At 43.1% G+C, this 21,544-nt stretch overlaps 1 protein-coding gene across 1 annotated transcript; it reads left to right on the plus strand.

Annotated features, from left to right (window-relative positions):
• The first annotated feature begins 11,828 nt into the window (after window positions 1–11,828).
• Window positions 11,829–13,253, plus strand: LOC119045726 (tripartite motif-containing protein 75-like). The gene has a single exon (XM_037140518.2). It carries the CDS (start codon window positions 11,835–11,837, stop codon window positions 13,251–13,253), a length of 1,419 nt encoding a protein of 472 aa, XP_036996413.2. The 5' UTR covers window positions 11,829–11,834.
• The last annotated feature ends 8,291 nt before the right edge of the window (window positions 13,254–21,544 follow it).

Here is a 21,544-nt window from a genome sequence, read left to right on the forward strand (position 1 = left end):
ATTTATAAACATTTAAATATATTAAATAAATATATTTAATATATTAAATGTGTGTTATTTATATGTTAAATATATATTAAATAACATTAATATATTTAATGTACTTTAAATAATATAAATAATAATTATCATTTAAATAATTACAAGTAATTATTTAAATTATAAATAATTTAGTAATTATTATTTACTAATAATTATTTAAACTATTTGTCATTATTGTCATTGTCATTGTCAAATATATTGTCATTATTTAAATGACAATAATTATTCGATTAATTAAATAATATTAATACTATATTTGATGTATTAAATATGTATTAAATGTTAATATATATTAAATATATTAAATATTATTTGTAAATCTAATTTCATTTGATTTAGAAATACTTGATCAAAATTCAGTTGGGAAATTGGGTATCTGAGGATTTAAAAAATGATAATTGTGTTACATTGAGATAATAAATGGCATAAGAAGTATGTGAATAAAGAATCTTTTTTAGAAATATATACTAAAAAGTCTACAAGTGAAATGCTAGGGTTTTCTTGTAAAAAAAATGGCAAAATGTTATAGGACTATAGGTGGAAATTACAAAAAGATTATAATCATAGCATGAGTTTTTCCTACACGAGATTATAATATTTTCTCTCCCATTCTGGATGCATTAAACATTCTATGATTTTAAAAATAATTAGAAAGATTTACCTTTTGAATTCAGTTTGCCATTTAAATAGGGCAATAATTTTCTGCTCTATTTTAGCCCAGAGATGATTATTCTTATTCTCTTCTTTAAATATTTTCTTTCATCTCAAAACTCTCAGCTTCATTCCATTTCTTTCCTTCCCCACAGTTGTTTTCAACTCCCCTTTCTTCTCCACTCCAAATCCATCATCTTCTGCCCTGTTCTCACTTCCTCTCCCCACTAACAAATCTCCTAAATTGAGAAATACTGAGATTGAGGGAAGACCAAGGCAGGCATTAAAATTCCACCTGCTTGTATGTTAATTCGGTTGAATCTGAGGCCTGAACTCAGACTACCTGTGTCATTGGGGTTGGGTCTTTGATCTTGTTTTATTTCAGGGACACATGAAACAAAGAAAATAACACTCACCTTCCCTTTCAGTTTTGTGTCAGCATACCCATCAATTTCTCTTTTTTTTCTTTTTTTTAATTTTAGAGAAGGAGAGAAATATAAATGTATGGTTGCCTCTCATGGGCCCCTGCTTGGAACTGGCCTGCAACCCAGGCATGTACCCTGACTGGGAATCAAACTGCGATGCTCTGGTTCACAGGCCCACGCTCAATCCACTGAGCTACACCAGCCAGGGCAAAATTTAGATAAACCTCTAGGAGCACCTGGTTTTACACAGTAATAGATACTAGACATTGAGATATTCTAGAAGATTCCAACAGGTGGCTTCAGACTAGGGCTTCTGGGCGCTTTGCACATGGAGATATCGGTCACCCCTCAAATTGGTATCACAGTATCTGTATTTTTAGCAAACAGTTTGATGAGCAAGGCTCATTGAGGGAGATGAACAATAATAAAAGCATGTGTCTTAACTTGACTCCAAGTTAGGATTCCCTTGCAAGCTGTGGTCAAGGTCTTCCTAGAGCAGCCACACACAAGACCAGTGCTTTCCCAGTGCTCCTGCCTCCTACTCCCATATAGTCTGGACTCCCAATTTACTTGGAACCAGCTGCTTTGGGTGAGTCTGTGAAGAGGATCACCAGGAAAAGTCTTCAGAACCAGTCTCTAAGCTAGTCTAGCATGTTATAATGTGGCCATGGCATATACACACACACACACACACACACACACACACACACACACACATATATATATATATATATATATATATATATATATATATATATATATATATACACACATATATACCACTCGGAGGGTGGAACTATTTAGAGCACTGCTCACCAAAATCTGGTTGCTCCTCCCTTGTAGGGGGTATGGGCAAGAGTGAGTGTGAGGGGGTGTTCAGAAGTGCTGGTAGATGGAGAGGAGATCTCCTATTATCACCTTATGCTAATAGAGATTAACCCTGTGTTATAATGCACCATCTAATTTGCATATCTGTAATACTCTCTTGACCTTCTCAACACCCTTTAATCCCATCTTTGCTGAGAAAAAACCAGAAAATAAAAGTAAAATAATTCTTTTCATCTTGGCCCTGCATAATGGCTCCTGTCAAGATGGGAGAAGAGAAAAAGCCATTGTGCCATCAAAGAGGTAGTGACACAGAATACACCATCAACATTCACAAGCGCATCCATGCAGTGATTTTCAAGAAGTGGTCCACTCTGGCTCTCAGAGAGACCCAGAAATATGTCATGAAGAGATGTGAACTCCAGACATACATGTTGACACTAGGCACAGCAAAGCTGCCTGGACCAAAGGAATAAAGAATGTCCATAGCGTATTCTGGGGTGGTGTCCAGAAAACGGAACGAGGATAAAGATTCTCCAAACAAGATTTATGTCTTGGTTACCTATGTGCCTGTCACCACTTTCTAAAATCTACAAAGAAGTAATGTGGATGAGAATGAACTGCGGGCTGTCAAATAAAGTTATAAAACTGCAACAACAAAAATAATAAAATATTACAAAAAATAGAAGTACAGTACTGTTTCTTCAAAGAAAAATCTGGCAAATATAATTGATCTCATTTGGTTTTACATTGAAGAAGCAGTTCATGCTTATAGCAATACATGAAATACATCTATGTACATGAGTGTGAAAAACCCTTTAGACATACTTTTTATAAAAAGCAAAATGTAGGGAGCATGTAAGATCTTGCTTCCCAGAAATTGTCACCAATTTTGGCTCAAATAAACAGAAAAATTTAAAAAAAAAAGAAAGCAAAGTGTAAGACATAGAACATAGTTGCTCATATTGCATTATTAGCCAAGCAACATAAAATGTTGCCGTCTGGTCTCAGACTGTACATCCTCAGTCTGTTTAACAGTTTAGTTTCTCTCTCTCAGCCTGTTACAGAACAGAATGAGGGTGGGAAGTAAACATATACTATTACCGAAAGGACCCCCTTTTTTCTCCGGGAGTTCCCCCCACACTGGGTTCGTTTTGCCCACCAACAGAGGAAAGACATCTCTCAATGCCAGAGACTGGTGAAAAGGAAAGAAATTATTTATTTAAGTTATACAGACAGAGTAATGACTTACTGTCTTCATTAAAATACTAAAGTCCTTTAGAATACCCACAGATGCACATAGTCCTTCCTTCTCCCTCTGCCCAGTCTGGGTACCGTATCTCAGGAAAAGAAGTAGAAGTCCATGATCCAGGCTCCCAGCACCATCAGCTGTGTTGCTACCATGATCTCCAGTTAATCCAAAGCCACGTGGCACCTTCTCATGGTCCACCAGCAAGAGTCCTTTCATCCCTTTCTTCCAGGCAAAGTCTCTCCTGCTCCCATGTGGCAAAAGGGAGCAACCCGAAGCCATGTGGCCCCAGACTTCTGCCACAGCCTCGTAGTCCTGACCTGGCATGGCTGCTGCACCTGGGTTTAAATCCCTGAGCCAATCTTCCTCTGCAGCCCCATTTCCAACTTCTCCCACAATCTGTTACACCTGCCAGCATTACCATATTTTTTCCAGCTTTACTGGGTTACCATAATAAGTCTAGGCAGGCATAGTCCCATGGCGTGGAGGCAATCATCTCCAAACTTTCACGCAGGTGTTGTAACCAGGGGGCGTTGCTTCCAGTTACATCCTGGGTTGAAGTCATTCCCATTCCCTTAGCTTAAAGCATAGCCACAGCTATTTAACATATCTATGAAACCAGTTGAAGGTTATAGATATGTTAAGTGGCCATGCTTGAGGAAAGCTGTTGCTATGCAAAACAACTCTCAATGGACCTGCTCCATGTGTCCCATCCCCCAGCTCAGACTGGTGGAGGTGAGGACATCATATATATTTTTTTCTCCAATATTTCTGGACACCCTGAGTTCTGGACACCATTAGAAATCCCCGTTTGGGGCCCCCACTTGGCTGCACCCTGTTACAAGCCTTCTCAAAGGAGGGTGAGTTCTCAGGTTCTTTCCCATGGCTTTGTTCTTCATTGACATCTTTAGTTCTTCATCCCAGGGCTCTTGACAAACCAAGCTCCACCTGATAGTTGCACCCTCCATCACACTGCCTGGTATTCAAGGGAGTAGTGTGGGGGTGGGAACAGTTTCATGCTTTCCCTAGGGGCTTGATAACAAAACCTCTCCCTTGGAATAGGCTGAGACTTATGAAGATTCTGATTACAGTTTTGATGTTTGACTGTTGAAAGCTTTTGGGACTCATGCTTCTCTGCTTCCCTTAACTCACAGCTGGGAAAGCTGAAAAGTAAGCCCAGGTGCTCCATCCTTTGGTGTAGGTAGGTGGGAAGTTCCAGCCAAGCAAGTCCCTAGTAGTGCCAGCACCCTCCCTCCCCCAGCACCCAGTAACCAACATGAACACCACAAGCTACTCCCTTTTCCTTGTGCTCTGAGTTATTTTGGGACATACTCTGAGATCCACCCTACTCTCCCCACAAAGCCTCATCGAGTAAGTAATAATCTGTTTTATATTCTTCTGGTATATGGTGAATCATCATTAGTCTTAACATTTGACAGAAATTTGGGATACATTCCCCTCACCCCCAGGCTATGTAACCTGGTCACCACTGTTAGCACTGTGAATAAGATTATCAGATGTGAAGTGCCTCCAGCTAGGGGGTTCTTCTGCTCTGGCTTCCTGTGTAACAGGCTCCACTTTACTAGGCAAGAGTGCCCTGGCTAATTCAGCTTTGTGCTGCATTAGCCGAGATGTCACAAGGCTGTGCCGTACATTTAACTGACCAAAGTCAGAAGTCTAGATAAGGATGACATTGTATTTACTATTTATTATTTTTGTATATTCTTTGGAATTCTAATTGTTCTGCTTTTGTTTCATCCTTTATAAAATCATTGTCTTTTTAAAAAGATTTTATTTGTTTTTAGAGCGAGGGGAAGTGTGGGAGAAAGAGAGGGACTAAATAACCTAGGTCCCCTGGTTCAAATTTCAGTTAACCATAGTGTATTAACTGAGAATGTGGAATCTTTAGCCAGAGATGACCACTTTCCTCAGCTAAATATCCAAGTTTATCACTTACAAGTTCTGCTTTTCATGCAATGGTGGTACACAATTCAGCTATGTTTCTGTCACTGGATAACAGAAATAAACTTTCTCAAGTCTCATTTAATATTTATCACATTTCCATGTGAGCTCTCACCAAAGGACCTTTCACATTCACTTTTCTACCAATATATTCCTTCAAAAAATGTGTCTTCTCTAGGGCTAATTTATCTAAATTGTAATGGGCTCACTGTCAGGCTGGTAAATTCCATTGTCTGCTGTATGGGTTAGAATACAATAATACTATGTGGGAAAAAACAAAATCCCAATGGATTGAATCTTCCACAATAGGACACTCATGTTTCTCTTCCACACAGATGTTTCTTTCCCTCTCTTTCTCCCTTCCTTACCCCTCTCTAAAATAAATAAATAAATAGATAGATAGATAAATAAATAAATAAAACTCAATGGGATGTATGCAGATGGATTTATATAAATCTATTGCCTAGAAGCTACTTAAAGGGCTATTGTGACATTTGAAAGCCAGGTGAAGTGCTGAGGTATGTTTAGACCAGAAACACACAGGCAGTTAACCTTTGCAGTGTTCCAATGTGCACAAAATCCAGTTGCCATGGTTACTTAAATACCCCCAAGTATGCCACAGGTTTTTTAAAAATATATTTTATTGATTATGCCATTACAGTTGTCCCATTTCCCCCCTTCATTCCTATCCACCCTGCACCCCCTAAAAGTTCATGTCCATGTGTCACAAGTTCTTTAGCTTCTACATTTCCCATATTATTCTTGCCCTCCCCCATCTTATTTTCTACCTACCATCTATGCTATTTATTCTCTGTACCTTCTCCTCCCTTCTCCTTCTCCCACTCCCTGTTGCTAACCCTCCATGTGATCTTCATTTCTATGGTTCTGCTCCTGATCTAGCTGTCTGCTTAGTTTGCTTTTGTTTTAGGTGTGGTTAATAACTGTGACTTTTCTGTCCTTTCACTGTTTACATTTTTTATCTTCTTTTTATTAGATAAGTCCCTTTAACATTTGATATAATAAAGGCTTGGTGATGATGAACTCCTTGAACTTTACCTTATCTGAGAAGTGCTTTATCTGTCCTTCCATTCTAAATGAAAGCTTTGCTGGATAGAGCAATCTTGGATATAAGTCTTTGGATTTCATAATTTGGAATACTTCTTTCTAGCCCCTTCTTGCCTATGAGGTCTCTTTTGAGAAATCAGCTGACAGTCTGATGGGAACTCCTTTGTAGGTTACTGTACCCTTACCTCTTGCTGCTTCTAGGATTCTCTCCTTCATTTTAACCTTGGCTAATGTAATGATGATGTGCCTTGGTGGGTTCCTTCTTGGGTCCAACTTCTTTGGGACTCTCTGAGCTTCCTGGACTTCCTAGAAGTCTATTTCCTTTGTCAGATTGGGGAAGTTCTCCTTTATTATTTGTTCAAATAAGTTTTCCACCTGTTGCTGTTCCTCTTCCCCTTCTGGTACCCCTATAATTTGGATGTTGGAACGTTTAAAGATGTCCTGGAGGTTCCTAAGACTCTCCTCATTATTTTGAATTCTTGCTTCTTCATTCTTTTCTGTTTGGTTTGGTTGTGTCTTTCTTCCTCCTGGTCTACTCCATTGATCTGAGTCCCAGATTTGTTCCCATCACTACTGGTTCTCTATGCAATTTGCTTCATTTCACTTACTGTAGCCTTCATATTTTTATGTAATTTGTGACTAAAATCAACCAATTCTGTGAGTATCCTGATCACCAGTGTTTTGAACTGTGCATCTGACAGGTTGGCTATCTCTTGGTCACTTAAAAGTATTGGCTCTGGGGCTTTGAGCTGTTCTTCTGCTTGAGCCATAATGTTTTGGTCTGTTCGTGCCTGTTATGTTTGCGGGGCGAAAGCTTAGTGTTCACCGGGGTAGGTCAGCCCAGTCGCTAGGTTGTGACTGGGAGCGGGGTCAGAGAGGGAGCAATGGCACTTGTTCTGTGCTCTCTCTCAGATTTCAGTCCCCTCTACCTCTTCCCACAAGCAAATTGGGCCCTTCTGGTGCTGGTTCCTGTGTGGGTGGGCTTGTGTTCGTTCTAGGACCCCATGGGTCTCCCCAACAAATTCTCCTGTGGGGCTAGGAGCCTCTCCCGGCACCTCAGGCCCCGAAAGTTTTTCCAATTGGTGCTTTTAGGCTTTAATTCCCCTCACTGGGGCCCTGGGTTGTGTGGTCTGTCTCATTGACCATTTTTAAACCTGCCTGGTTTCTCTGTGCACAAATGTGTGTCCAAGGTCAGCCAGCCACCTTGCGAGCCTTACTGGGTTTCTGAGTGCACCCACCCAAGTCGCCAATCACCGCCTCTTCCTGCCAGGACCCCTCTCCAGGGTTCTGCCCCTCTTACTGGTCTGGATGAATGGTTCATTGTTGTCAGACTTCGGAATAGTTTACTTTTCTGTCAGTTTGGTTGCGTTTCTGTTTCTAAATCTTCGTTGTCTTTAAATTTGGTTGTGCGAGGAGGCACAATGTTTACACCTACACCCCCATCTTGGCCGGAAGTATGCCACAGGTTTAAATTTCAGTTAAACATGGTATATTAACAGTAATTCTTTTTTTTTTTAATTAACAGTAATTCTTAAAATAGCCACAAGATGGGCTCAGAGGATGCAGTCTCCAGCCACAGAGGATCACTCTCGTCAGCGAGTTCATCACTTACAAGCTCTGCTTTCTACACAGCAGTAGTATACCATTTGGCTATATTCTGTCACTGTATAACAGAATCACCTTTTCTTCAGTCTCATATAACACATTCCTCATTTTCATCGGAGTTGTCACCAAAGTATCTTTCTCATTCAGTTTTCTACCAACATTCTTCAGAAAGTACATGTCTTCTCAAGGGCTAATTTATATTACTTGTGATGGTCTTACTGTTGAGCTGGTAAATCTGGTTTCTCTGTGTAGTAAGGGTTAGAATACAGAAGTACTCTGGGGAAAAGCAGAATCTTGATGGGACTGAGTTAAAGAGACAATTGTTCTTCATCGATTGGATCTTCTGAATAGGAGATTGAAGAAATTACATCTTGGTGTCCTCTTCACACTTTAACTAATCACAATCTTACCCCTGAGCTTGTAACTCTATTGAAACACTTTTAAAATTTTATTTTATTTTTTAAAGATTTTATTTATTCATTTTTAGAGGGCGGGGAAGGAAGGGAGAAAGAGAGGGAGAGAAACACTGATGTGCAAAAGAAACATCTATTGGTAGCCTCTCTCCTGGTCCCAGCTGGGGACCAGGCCTGTTACCCAGGCATGTGCCCTGATCAGGAATCCAACTAGCAACCTTTTGGTCTGCAGGCTGGTGCTGAATCCACTAAGCCACACCTGTCAGGGTTATCCAGTCTCTTTTAATATTTATCACATTTCCATCTGAGCTCTCACCAAAGGACCTTTCATGTTCCCTTTTCTACCAATATATTCCTTCAGAAAATATGTCTTCTCTAGGGCTAATATATATTCATTGTAGTGGGCTCACTGTTGGGCGGGTAAGTTCCATCGTTGGCAATATGGGTTAGAATACAGTAATGCTCTGGGGGAAAACAGAATCCCAGTGGGTTAATGTTCTAGAATAGGACATTTGAAGAAATTATATCTTGGTGTCCTTTTCACACTTCAACCAAATCTAATTTTACACCTGAGCTCATAACTTCATTATAACAATTTCAGTATTCATTAGTCATTTGGAAGCCAAGTCACTCGAATACTATTCAGTCTTCTTTATGCCTCTTTACTTAATTGCTGCTCCTGGCAACGAGATTGACAAGCATCAACTATGATTCTGTATAGTTTTTGCTTTGTATGACTCACTGTTTTATGGATTGGTAGCATGTAATAAATGTTTGAATTTTTTAAACTGTGGGTGATGTCAACTATAATTGAAAAATAAAATTTAAAAATAAAATAATTTGGGTAAATTTTTAGCAATCATTATGAATATTAATTTGCCTAATAAGTAATCTGCCAAAAACAAATTGTGGTAGAGAATATTAGAGCTCAAAGAATGTTTCTCAAAGAAAGTAACAATTACACTGGGGTCTGAAGTAAGAATGCCAATAAGCAAGGAAGTAAACAATGTGTATGGCACGTAGGAACTGCCATGGAAGAAAGCCATCTGTACAACAGTCCTGTGGCAGGATGCAGAATCTTGAGTGTGGAGAGAAAAGGAGGACTGCGCAGCGCTGAGATTGCAAACTGTAGAGAGAGGGTGGAACTGGTAGGTTCCAGAGTTACACATTCCTGCGTGAGAAAAAGAAGAGGCCTCACTTTGGCTTTCCGATTTATTTCTACGGCAAAGATTGGATTAAATAGGGCGTTCAGAGGATCAAGGGAGAATTTCCAAGGTGCAATTAGATCATGCATATTAACCGCGGTAGTCTTTACGGGATGACTGAATCACACAATAGTAGGGTGCCCTTTAACCAGAAATCTGAACAACCTTTCACCCTGACTCACCCCTCCCTCCGTGGGGGAGGAGCTACTAGAGCGAAGGTGGGCGTGGTCTTAATAGCTCCACCCTCCTACTATAGCTACGGGGGTCACGCAGTGTCATTCTTGGTGGACTCTTGAGCGGGCACTGCCTTCTGGCCAGACCAGACCAGACCGGACCAGACCAGCCTTTCAGCTCCCCGGGCACCGGAAGTTTGGACTCTGTGGCTGCCGGATGCGGGCGTGAGGTAAGACCCGTGGGCTTCTAAGCACCTTCTCTATGTCTGGCTGAGACAAATACTTCAAAAGGGAATCCAAAGTCAGGTTCGGTTTATTTTAAAATACATGAGGTTTGTTATGGTTTCCTGGTCCCTCTCGGAGCCTTGTCGTAAGCCACCTAAATGATTGTTAAAATTTTGGGCACTCCCATTTGACCCGCGAGGAGTTAGAGACAGGAGAACATCTGTGCGTGATAAGGCAAGGCGAGTTTCACACACTGGCCTCCCGGAGTTGCGGAAGGCCGCAAGTTCCACGTGGTCTGGGAGTTGGGACCCACGCAGGGCGGGAAGCGGGAGCGCGGTGTACTCTTGAAGGGCCGGCTTGTACTTTGCAAGGAAATCCTGCCTTGGATTCGGGGTACTGTGCACTTGCTTTTGTCCCGGTCCCTCAGTGAGGTTTGTCCCAAGTCATCGAAATGGTCGTTAAAAATACAGAAACCACGTCACCACCTGACCTAAGGGCCGGCTGATTTGTGTGACAAAACACCTACAAATTCTGGTCTGAAGGTGCCTGTGGAATTCCTTCCGAGATGTCCCGGGTAGAATTTGTGTTTAGTGGGGGCATTTGTATATGGAAAGGGGGTGGAGAAATTAGAACTATGTGCGCGTGTTCCTGGTACGCAGGCCCAGCATTGACTTAGCTTCCTTAATATGACTGACGGATGCTCAGAGTATGAGCAGGGTGGTCCCAAGTCACTCAGCCCCTAAAGGAGACCTGGCCAGCATTTTAGTCATCCAACAGTTTTGCCCAGGAGCTGAGGAGATAATTGGAGATACAGTCATGGCAGGGATTACATGGAGGTTTCAGTAGTGGGGATTTGAGATCTACAAAATGTGTGTTAATTTGCAACATAAGTTGAGAGAAAATTAATGATACTGCCTTTACTGTTCCGTGATACTGTGGTGACCAAGGTCACCCAACATGGAGGTCACTTCTGTCTCTTGGCCTCCACTAGTATCAGTGGCTGATTGTAAGGGAAAACTGAATTCTCTTCTCAAAAATCTTCATTAGATGCAGCATATACAGGTTAATGTGTATATGCTTCCCAGTTTTTTTCTCACATTGAATTCCTGATCTTGAATTGCATTCTGTGCCTTTGATAATCAGTTTTCCTGCTTAGTAAGGTTTTCAGAATAAATCTAATTTGGTCCAAACCCTGTCCACTTAGGTACCCACTTGGGCATATTCTGCATTTGAGAAGCATAAATGAAAAAGAAGTACATTTTGATAATATCATGAATTCAGTGCTATCAGAAATAACTGTTTTAGGCCAAAAAAAGTGCCAAATCTTTTTCTCAGGTTTTTAAAAAGTTTGAAATGATTGAAGTTGGAATGTTTACACTTGTTAGTCAATCTGATTTTCTTAACGTTAGGGTTGTGAAGTGCTTTCTCCAAGTCCCCCAGGTAATAGGTGACTAAAGCTGAAAGCTAACCAAGGGACAGAGGATCTAGTACCAAAAGTACTCACACTTTCTGTGGTCCCATGTAGCCCCCATGTGGCTAATGTGGGTGTAGGTGGACTGTGGGGCTGGGGAAAATAAATCAGTGGTTCCCTCAAAGGTGACAGTGGGCAGAGCCACAAGTCAAATAGTATACTCAAAAAAATTTTTTACATGAAACTATATTTTCTCATCCTCAGGAATCAATAGGTACTTAAGAGTCCTGACTGTTTTCTGACCAAGAAAATTGCTAAACTGGAACTCATATCCTTTGAGCTGCCAAGGGCAGCTAGTTCTCCAACTACTCTGATTGGCTATTGGTGGACAGTAGAGCTCCTCTGGGCACCTGCCTTTATAGCCAAGGACTTTATAGGACACCAAGGGCTGCCCTTAATTGACAAAGAATTTGGACAGGAAGGACAGTGAGATCTGAGTGTGCATCTGCCTCTCACTGGAGAGATCTCACAGAGCCCAGCTTCCTGAAGAAAACCTACTTCAGTCCATCCTATTCAGGACCCAATGGAGGTTGAAGCAGCTTTGGCAGGACTCCAGGCAGAAGTCAACTGTCCCATCTGTCTGGATGACCTGAAAGACCCTGTCACCATTGAATGTGGGCACAATTTCTGTCGTTTCTGCATCCAACAGTCCTGGGCTGATCTGCGGGACAAGTACCCTTGCCCTGTGTGTCGCCACTCGTGCCTAGAGAGGCACTTGAGGAGCAACACCCAGCTGGGAAGGATGATTGACATCACCAAGCTCCTCCAGATCACCAAGAGCAAGAAGCAGCAGCAGGAAGAGAGGCACTTGTGTGAGAAGCACAACCAGGTTTTGACCCTCTTCTGTGAGGAGGACCTGGAGGTGTTGTGTCCCCTGTGCACTCAGTCCCCCAACCACCAGGGCCACCAGGTGAGGCCCCTGGAGGAGGCTGCTGCCCATCACAGGCAAAGGCTCAGCAGTTACATTGAGCCCCTCAAGAAGCAGGTGGCAGACGCTCAGAAACTAATAACCACCCAAGACAGGAAACTGTTGGAACTGAGAGAAGAAGTGCAAAACCGGAGAAGGAAGCTAGCCACTGAATTTGAGCACCTCACACAATCTGTAGAACATGAGCAAGAAGCCGTTCTTTCAAGGTTAGCTGAAGAAGAGAAGGATGTTCAACAGAAACTCAGTGCAAACACAACTGCATTTGCAGACCACATTTCCAACCTGAACAGTCTACTAAAGGTGGTGGCAGAAAAGAGTGTGATGTCAGATGTGAAACTGCTGACTGACATCAAGTGTGTCCTCCACAGTTGTGAAAGCCTGAAACCCCCAGATGTATATTGGGTCCAGTTACGGGGAGAAGGGTGCAGTCTTCCCCCTCAGTATTCAGCCCTGCAGCAAATTATAGAGAAATTTAGAGAAGAAGTTACTCTGGATCCTGGGACAGCACATCCTAATCTGCTTGTGTCTGAGGATAAAAAGTTGGTGAAATTTGTGAGGAAAAAGCAAAGAGTTTCTCGGAATCCAGAGAGATTTATGACTTACCCAGTTGTGCTGGGTTCTCAAGAGTTTGATTGTGGCCGACATTACTGGGAGGTCCAGGTGGATGACAAGCCTGAGTGGGCTGTGGGCGTTTGCAAAGGCTCCCTCACCAGGGAGAGAAAGCAGTCCCCACCAGGACAGAACAGATGTTGGACAATTCAGCTGCAGAGTGGTGACTATGTGGCACGAGGGCCCATTCCCGTCATCCTTATGCTGAAGGAGAATCCCAGAGGGATTGGCATCTATCTGGACTATGAGCTGGGGCAGGTTTCATTTTACAGTTTGAATGACAGGTCTCACATCCATTCTTTCATGGATAAATTTTCTGAAGTGCTAAAGCCTTACTTCTGTATTGGATATGACCCTAAACCTCTTAGAGTCTGTTCTGTAAGAGATTATGAAGATGACCTGTGATTTTGTCTCATTTTCTTGCTATGATTTTTAAACAGTAGCTAGAATTTTGTAAAAACTATTTTGCAGTGAATCTAGCACCAAAAAATTTATTTCAGTACCTCCATGTCTTGAACATGGGATGTTTTCTCTCTCTCTTTTTTTTTTTTGTCCAGTTTGGCTCAATAGTAAGAGATGTGAGAACAAATGGAGGTGTGGAGAATAACTGTAAAGTGTTTCTGAAGGTCTTAGAATGCATGCATTATAATTCATAGTATAGAAAGGGAAATGTGTAATTCACAGTGAAATTTAATAAATTTTTAGTACATATATTAGAAATTTTTGTGCCTGTCAGGCCTGTAAATAAGTTCCTTACATTTCAGGTGGAAGAGAAGGTAGACTTGTGGGTTTCTCTCATTTTTGTATGTGTTGGGAGTAAGGCGTTGATTGCTTCAAACTATTTTTCAGGATGTTGTTACAGATGGTGTCTTCATGGGATTTTTAGGACTCACCCTTCTTGTATCCTCTTTTCCTCACACCTGAGAAAGCTGAAGAGAAAGCCCAGGTGCTCCACCCTTTGCAGGTGGGAAATTCAAACCAAGTAAGCCTTTATTGGTGCCAGCACCCTCCCACTACCATCACCCAGTACGTGCTATTATACCCCAAAGCTTGTCTCCTTTCCCAACATCTGCTCTCCCTGTAAAACTCATTACAGAAATAATAAACCTTTTCATATCCTTCTGGTGTGTGGCACCATCAATCCTGAAACATCCATATTTTGGGTGGGGATCTACCCTGGCTATATAACCTGGTCTTAACTTTTGGAATTAAAGTACCATGTCTCTTTCCAGAGTATGGTAACTTTTCCCCAAGATTACAGTATGAAAAAGTCAGGGAGAGGGAGCAGGAGATGTAACTGTAGAGTGGAGAAGCTTGTAAACACCACCTTAATCAGATGACTAAGGTTCACATCATCAGTGATAGGTTGGTAGCCATTACCTTTGATATGCTGTGATAAGAATGGCAAATATTCTTATGATAGTCTTGTAGTCTTTTCTGGTGTTTGGACATGAAAAATGGAAATTCAGTACACATCTAGTGATTTCTAGTAGTAGTAATATAGATACAGAATAATTTCTTGTAAGTTTTATTACTGGTACAATGACAAAACCCAATAAATTTGGAAAACTATATTTTGGTTGCCTTCAAATCACCTTCCTACAAACAAGAATGCCATCTGCCATGCTTACCAACCCTAGTAAGGAGTATTTTCAAGTTTTACAAATCTTTATAACAGCCTCACATCTCCAACCTCATGCTTTATTACCATGTTTGAACATAATTTCGAACATTGACCAATTCTATCTTATTTTTGTGTCCTTTAGTTTTGAGTCATGTATTGTTTTCTTATGTTGCTGAAACTTTACGGATATGAGTCATAGTCTCAAATGGAAATATTTACTCTAATATTGCAAATTTTTTGGCACTTTCATTTATGTTCAAACTTTTGGCAGTATTTTATCACTTTGGTGTTTAAGATAATGCATAACATCAGAAAATAAATACATTATTTTAAATCTCCCTAAATACCTTTAAGTGTTTTTTATGCTTTAATTTTTAAAGTGGAATTCAGCACTCTGTGAGACATAAAAAATAAGTTATCTCTAAGTCATCTATACAGATTAATTCCTTAATGTTTAATACATCAGATTAAAATCAAAGGGAAAACAAGTGTCAAAATTGAACATCAATTTGAAAGTATATTATGTGCCTAAGCTATTCTAGTTGTTCAAGGGCATATGTGCCAAACGCCGTGATTGGGTTTATTTGAAATGTTCAAAAATCCCAAGGAAACTGAAGGAGCCGTTACCATGGTTTGCTGGTATCTCTGACAGTCTGGGAAATTTAGTAACCTGCTTTAGGTTAGACAAGTGGAGCCTGGAATGGAATGTTACACTTGGAGTGTCTCACTCAAAAAGCCAGTGCCTTTCCTTGACCTTCTTTGGGTGACAAAGGAGACACGAAAGAAGATAGACAGCTAGAGGGGTCTGCTGCGTGGGGGTGGGGGTGTCCACTGTGGTAGTCTGCGACTTACAGGTCGGACCAGGAATCTGCTAGGCTCAGTGGTGGTAGAGAGCATGCGCAGTCTGGTGGGGTGCGGATGGCAGCAGAAAGCAAACAACCAACCATCCTGAGTTAGCTCTGTCACTGTTACAGGAAAATGAAGCAACCAGACACTGAGGGATTCTGGGGTACGAGGTTTATTATTAACGTGCACGGGCCCAGAGGAGTCAGTCTCCAAATTCTGAGCCCTGAACAAAGGATTCTTGGGGTTTATATAGCCTATAGAGTCTTCCTGTCTATGTAGCAAAGCAAGATACAGAAGCAGAATGCGGTAATTAGTTCTATCTACGGGGCAGAAGCAGAGTACAAAGGCTAAATGTGAAAATTAGTTCTATCAGCGGGGGTGCTAGTCCCAGTCCTTGTGACTATCCTGCTGTTTGCTTTTCCCAGACGGCCTTATCACTCTCCCAGGGTGCCTGGGGTTTTGGGTGAACAAAGGTCTTCCAAAGCTTCCCACATCATTCCCTCCTTTTATGCTAAACAACATTAGTGCTTGTTTTAGCATAATAATATTCTTGTAGGAATAAACAAGTCCCCCCTTTTCCTGGATTCAGAGCATTAATGAGGTTTCTTTCCTCATCATTTTTCTCCTTTTGGACTATTATATACTTCTTTGTAGAACTACTTACATAGTTCTAACAAAGCAGTCAAAGTTTAGAACAAAAAATACAGATGGTGTAAAGACCAGGTATTTCCCTTGCTATTACCTATAATTCTAGTTCTATTATTGCAAAAGAGCAGTCAGAAACCAAGTTTTTTAACCTAAAATACTTTCATGTCTTTGCTCTCTACTCGCACTGTCCCAACTCCGGGTACTGTAAATCAGGAAAGAGTACACATCTGTGTTTCAGGTCACTGGCACCGTCAGCTGTATCAGGCAGGATCTCTAGTTAATCTAAAGTTATGTGGCATTCTTTCCCGGTCTACTGGCAAGAGTTCTTTTGTACCAAGTTCTAGTCAAAGTCTCTCTTGCTTTCTAGGCCACACGGCCAAAGGGGGCACCCCAAAGCCACGTGGGCTTCTTCTACTAAAGCTGCAGGGGTCCTCACTCTGCCCTAAACCGAGTGGCTCCTTCTTTCATCTGGGTAGTTATCTCCTCATGTCCTGGAGCTGATCTTTTCTAAGCTCTTATACAGGTCTCCCCCCTCAGGGGCTCTGCTCCTAGTTACATCCTGGGTAAGTGACTTTATTCCCCCAGCTCTAAGCCTGGCTACACTATTTAACACATCCACGAAACTCTGGATGCAAAACAGCTCTCAATGGCCCTGCTCTATTTGTCCCTTTGCCCTGGGGGGGGTGAGGACATCTCAATATTTCTTGGACACCCCGAACTTTGGACCCCATCCTAAATCCTTTCTGGGCCCCCCCCTTGGATGCACCCTGTATCAACAGTCCTCCTTTCAGATTTACACCCACTTTATAATCATATAAAGGAAAATGGACGAAGGTTTCATCTTCTTTTAACTGCTTCCGGCTGGAAATGGACGCTGTCCTACCTACCCTTGGGTCAGGGGTGCCCTGAAAGGGGGTTGCAGCATGGAGGGAGTCCTTCCTGTAAGAGGAAAGACCATACAGGGTCCTGGTCAGTTAGCTGTCACCAGGAAGTCACAGGCTTGGCGTCCAAAGGCTGGCATTACTGGACTGTTGGCATACTGGTCAGGTTGTATTCTGGAAGTGACAGATTAAGCAAGAAATTGGACATACAATTAAATAATAACTATTAATTGAGAAAGGCAGGGACTTCAGTAAAGAATGGCTTGTCTAATGGAAGGTGCACAAGGCATGCTATACCTATCCAAGACTCTTGTGGCTTACTGTACTTCACTTGGGCTGAGGGGAATACATTAAGATTTCCCTCCTTTCAGATTTCTGAGCCCTTTCTCTCCAAGCTATCAAGACAGAAAAGGGAAAATCAGTTCTAAAGTGAAGCCCACAGACTGCCCCAACCTTTTATTAACTTAACTACTTAGTTCAACCAAACTGTTGGTTCTCAGGAGGGTGATGACAAAGATGAGTTCTTTAAGTGAGGCTTATATTGCTACTAATTACTCATAGGCATAGGCAGGTCATAGGCACACGCCCTATGAAAACAGAACATAACACAACAATCTCCAAACCAGTCTCTGCGCCTATGAGACTGTCTTTTGCGAAGACATTCCATTGCAAGGTCCTTTGCACCTCTAAATTGTACATCTTTAGTAATATCACAAACCTGGTTTCAACTCTTTAATGAAAACAAACTTTCAAGACAGTTAGCTGCACCATTCTGATGTCCAATACTGAGTATTGTGATTTTCTTTGAACTACAATTTTTCTCCTTAAGATCACCCTCACTGTTATTACAGGGACTACTTTGGGTCCCACTTTGATTTTGACTGTTCGTTTGCATAAACACACCAAGAGCAGCCTGGATCACTTTTGATCCTTAAGTCTGCTTTGCTGGAACTCACACAGGGAACTCTTATATTGACTTCTCAGTCCGCCCCTCAGAGCACAGAAGCAGAGCCACACATCTGCCATCTGGCTTCGCCTGTACCAGTTGTTTCACTCAAATCCTTGAGCCTCCATTGTGCTTACAGGTTCCTTTTTAGCCATCTTTCAGGAAAGCAACCTTCATTCCTTCCCTGGAAAGACTGGCATGAACTGCACAACCAACTAAAGTACCAGGCTTTTCTCGTGGGCTTTCACTAACTTCACAGGTCAATCCCAGTTCCTCAGGGCTTTCTGGTAATGACAAGAATCTATATATGCCTCCTTCAGGCGTGACATTCCAGTCAAAGTCCTGGTTAACAAAACTACTATTAATAACTGGTCTTACTGGTTTTATGCAAAGAAACCTTACATTATCATTATTCTTTCAGAATGCCAAATTCTGGAGGGATCAGGTAGGGAGAAAACACAAAGCGTGATGGAAAATCCTTTTCCTTCTGATACCTACTGAGATTGCATTTCCATGCCTTATACCTTCCATTACTAACTCCACATAATTTCTCTCCAAAACTTTTGCAAACTTCTACAACCTTTTATATACCCTTTTCTATCTGCACAGCTTTCCACAGACCTTCAGCAACATCCAAAAAACTTTTACATCCTTTCATATACTTCTTTATTTACAAATCTTATACTTTCTATTGTTGATTTTCTTACAGAGTATGACGTTTCAAATTTTTCTGGAATCCTCAATTTCCTTTCTCAGAGTAGATACAGAGCAAAACCCGAAACACAGAGTTCTGAAACAATATACAGGTAGAGGCATTCTCTTGCACCAATGCATCCACTGGTGCCTCACAGAGACATGCTCCTTCAGGCCCAGTCTCAGGGCAGAGACATGCTGCTTTGCCTCAGGCTGAAATACTTATCAGCCCCTAATGACCCTTCCTGGGTCCCGAGTGGCAAAGGCATCCTTTCCAACCGGCTACAGTGACCTTTTCTAGGTCTTCAGGTACACAGGGTTTCTGATCAGAAACAACCAATGGCAGAGAAATTCGCTCTTTTCCCACAAAACCAGAAAACAAGTAGTTGAGGTTTCCTTTACTCTAGGTTTAAAACTTTCATATCCTTTATATATATTTCTACTCATCTAGATTTAATCATTCTCATTTAATCTTGGTTCCTTTCCCACACTGGGAAAGACTATACTTAAACTCAGTGCTTAAAAACTCAGTATGTGGCAGCTAAAAGTCCCTAGCACTTTAAGTATCTTCTGCTAAAAGTCCCTAGATTCGCAGGGACATTTTGCACCTTTCTGAAGCTTAGACATTGTAAATACCCTATAAATCAGGTGGTCACTCTTGGACCTCAGTTCATGACTTTCAAAACCACAGCCATTACTATTAGAACCAGTTACACAGAGAACTTGACTGCTGCAGTGCCCACACAGCAGTAGCATGCAGCCTATAATCTAAAGAGAAGCCTTATCCAGGTCCAAGATGGCAACGCCCGTGCATGCTCTGTCCTCCAGGTGGAGCGCTCATGTGGCTCATCTATTTTACCTACAATGGCAGTACCCTGACTCTGGTTCCACTTACCTGGGAAGGTCTCAGGACTCCGGTTTCAGGAGCCCAGGAAGCCCCCAAGGCCCTTTCCACCGCAGGCCTGGGGGCACCACAGAGCTGCCCTCCATCCACTGGGGGTGGTGCACTGAGGCTGCAGTCACCAAAGCAGCTCCTGGCAACCCCTGCTGCAGTGGATGAGGAGAGCCTACTTGCAGAGGCTGCAAATCTATGGTAGAGACTTCTCCCACTTGCAGGGCAGGAGAAGCCATAGTGGGCCTCACCTCCCTAGAAAGCAGTGTCACCACGCAAAGTTCCTGCTGTCTGGGGTTCCCCATTATCTATTCTGAGGATGGGAGGAGGTGTCCTAAAGACTAATTCACACGGGGCACAGCCCGAAGGGCTAGGGGCACTCCCAACCCTAAGCAGTGCCAGCAGCAGCAAATCAGTCCAGCCTCCCAGTGGAACCCAGCCAGAGCTTCCCCGAAAGTCCCGTCCACGCACTCCACCCTTCCCGAGCTCTGGGGTCAGCACGCAGTGTGCCCACCCTGCCCCAACCTGTGCCCCTTCTTCATGGGCACTCAGCACCCTGTCTTCATTAGCAGTTCAAACAGCTGGCAAGGGCCTTCCCAGCACCGGTCTCGGGTTGGTGCGGCTGAAAGGTTATCTACACACCGATAACACTGGGTCAGTCTCCTTCTCGGTAAATGATTTTAGATCTCTGGCCAGGGCCTCTCCTAGGGGAGTGGGAGAGTTTCTGAAGCCCTGTGGCAGTCTGGTCTGGGTCTAAGCCAGCTAACCTGAGGACTGTAGGTGCTTGTAACCCTGGTCTTTGTCACCCACCAGTGGGCTTTTCTTCTTTCCTTTTGGGGCACTCTCTTTTCTAGTACCCCTTCTCTCTGCAGTAGGTGCACTGGTCTCCTTCCGTGCTCCTGTGTGCCGGTCTATTTCTTTTCTTAGGCAATCTGGTGGCTCCCTGCTCCCGAGAGGTATCTGGTTTCTTAAAGGACCCACTGCCAGGGCCGCCAGCACAGGCCCAGGAGGCCTTCACAGCTCGTTCCTGGCTCAATCACGGGGCTTGGATGGGGCAGCCCTGCTTGTCTCCCTGTCAACCCCTGTAGCAGGACCAGGTGCAGGGGGCCATGTGGGCCTCAGCCACCTCCTGTCCCTCCAGCGGAGGGGGTGGGTCATTGCCTCTGCCTCACTGCTCTGTTATACTGGGGCATATTTTAGAGAGGCCGACCCCTTTGAGCAGGGTCTCTACTCTGCCGCCAGAGACCAGCAGGAGCCGGAATCTTGGTCGCAGATGAGAGTCTTTGCTTCCCCGGGTCTGGCCAAGAGTTTCCAGAGCATATAGGGGAGGCAGACTGATAGACGGCTCTTCCTCTGGCTCTCCTTTGAAAATGGGGGGCAGCGTGTTCCTCTTGACCGGGTGACTAAAACACTGGATTGCACCACTTTTCGCCTACCGCCAGCCTTTCCCATTGTCTTAGGCTTCTGACCTGCACCCTGACAGCATGTCCTGCACTAATTCCTGCCAGTGGTCTATATAAACATACTGACTGGGGTGTCCTGGCTTGCCTGTTACTAATAGGTGGACTGTCCTAATTATACCTAAGTTTAGTGTTCCTTCAGGGGGCCAGCCTACTCCAAATGCTGGCTACTCAGAGGTGCAAAAGACCTCTAACTGACCGGCATCTATGCTCGGTTCCTGGCCCCGGAATCAGTCAGAGTTTTGCAGCATGCAATCTAACACAGTGGAAGGTCCCCCGCACATGGTGATCCTCCCAGAACGACGCAGACAAACAAAGGGAAGGGGGTTTCATTTCGTCTGCCTGGCCTGTTCCCTCGCGGGACAAAGTCGGTCTTGGCTAAGGTTGCCCCAGCAGAATTTGGGGTTAGCTGCCAACCGTTATGCCGTATGACCTGACACAGGAACGGCAGGTTGGGGCCCACTCTTGCTCCGTAGGACAAGCCCGTGGAGCCACAAACACAGTCACGCACACTTTCACACTCAAGCACTCCGAGTTTAAACAATCCCTCCCCGGGTGAGGGTCAAGCGGTCAGACTCAGCATGAATCCAACCCAAATTCAGGTCCCTCCCCAAGTGAGGGTCAAGTGGTCGGACTCAGCATGAATCCAACCCAAATTCAGGTCCCTCCCCAAGTGAGGGTCAAGTGGTCGGACTCAGCATGAATC

The sequence above is a fragment of the Artibeus jamaicensis genome, unplaced genomic scaffold (assembly GCF_021234435.1).
Source record: "Artibeus jamaicensis isolate MK-2021 breed Jamaican fruit bat unplaced genomic scaffold, CSHL_Jam_final scaffold_537, whole genome shotgun sequence".
NCBI classification, from domain to species: domain Eukaryota; kingdom Metazoa; phylum Chordata; class Mammalia; order Chiroptera; family Phyllostomidae; genus Artibeus; species Artibeus jamaicensis.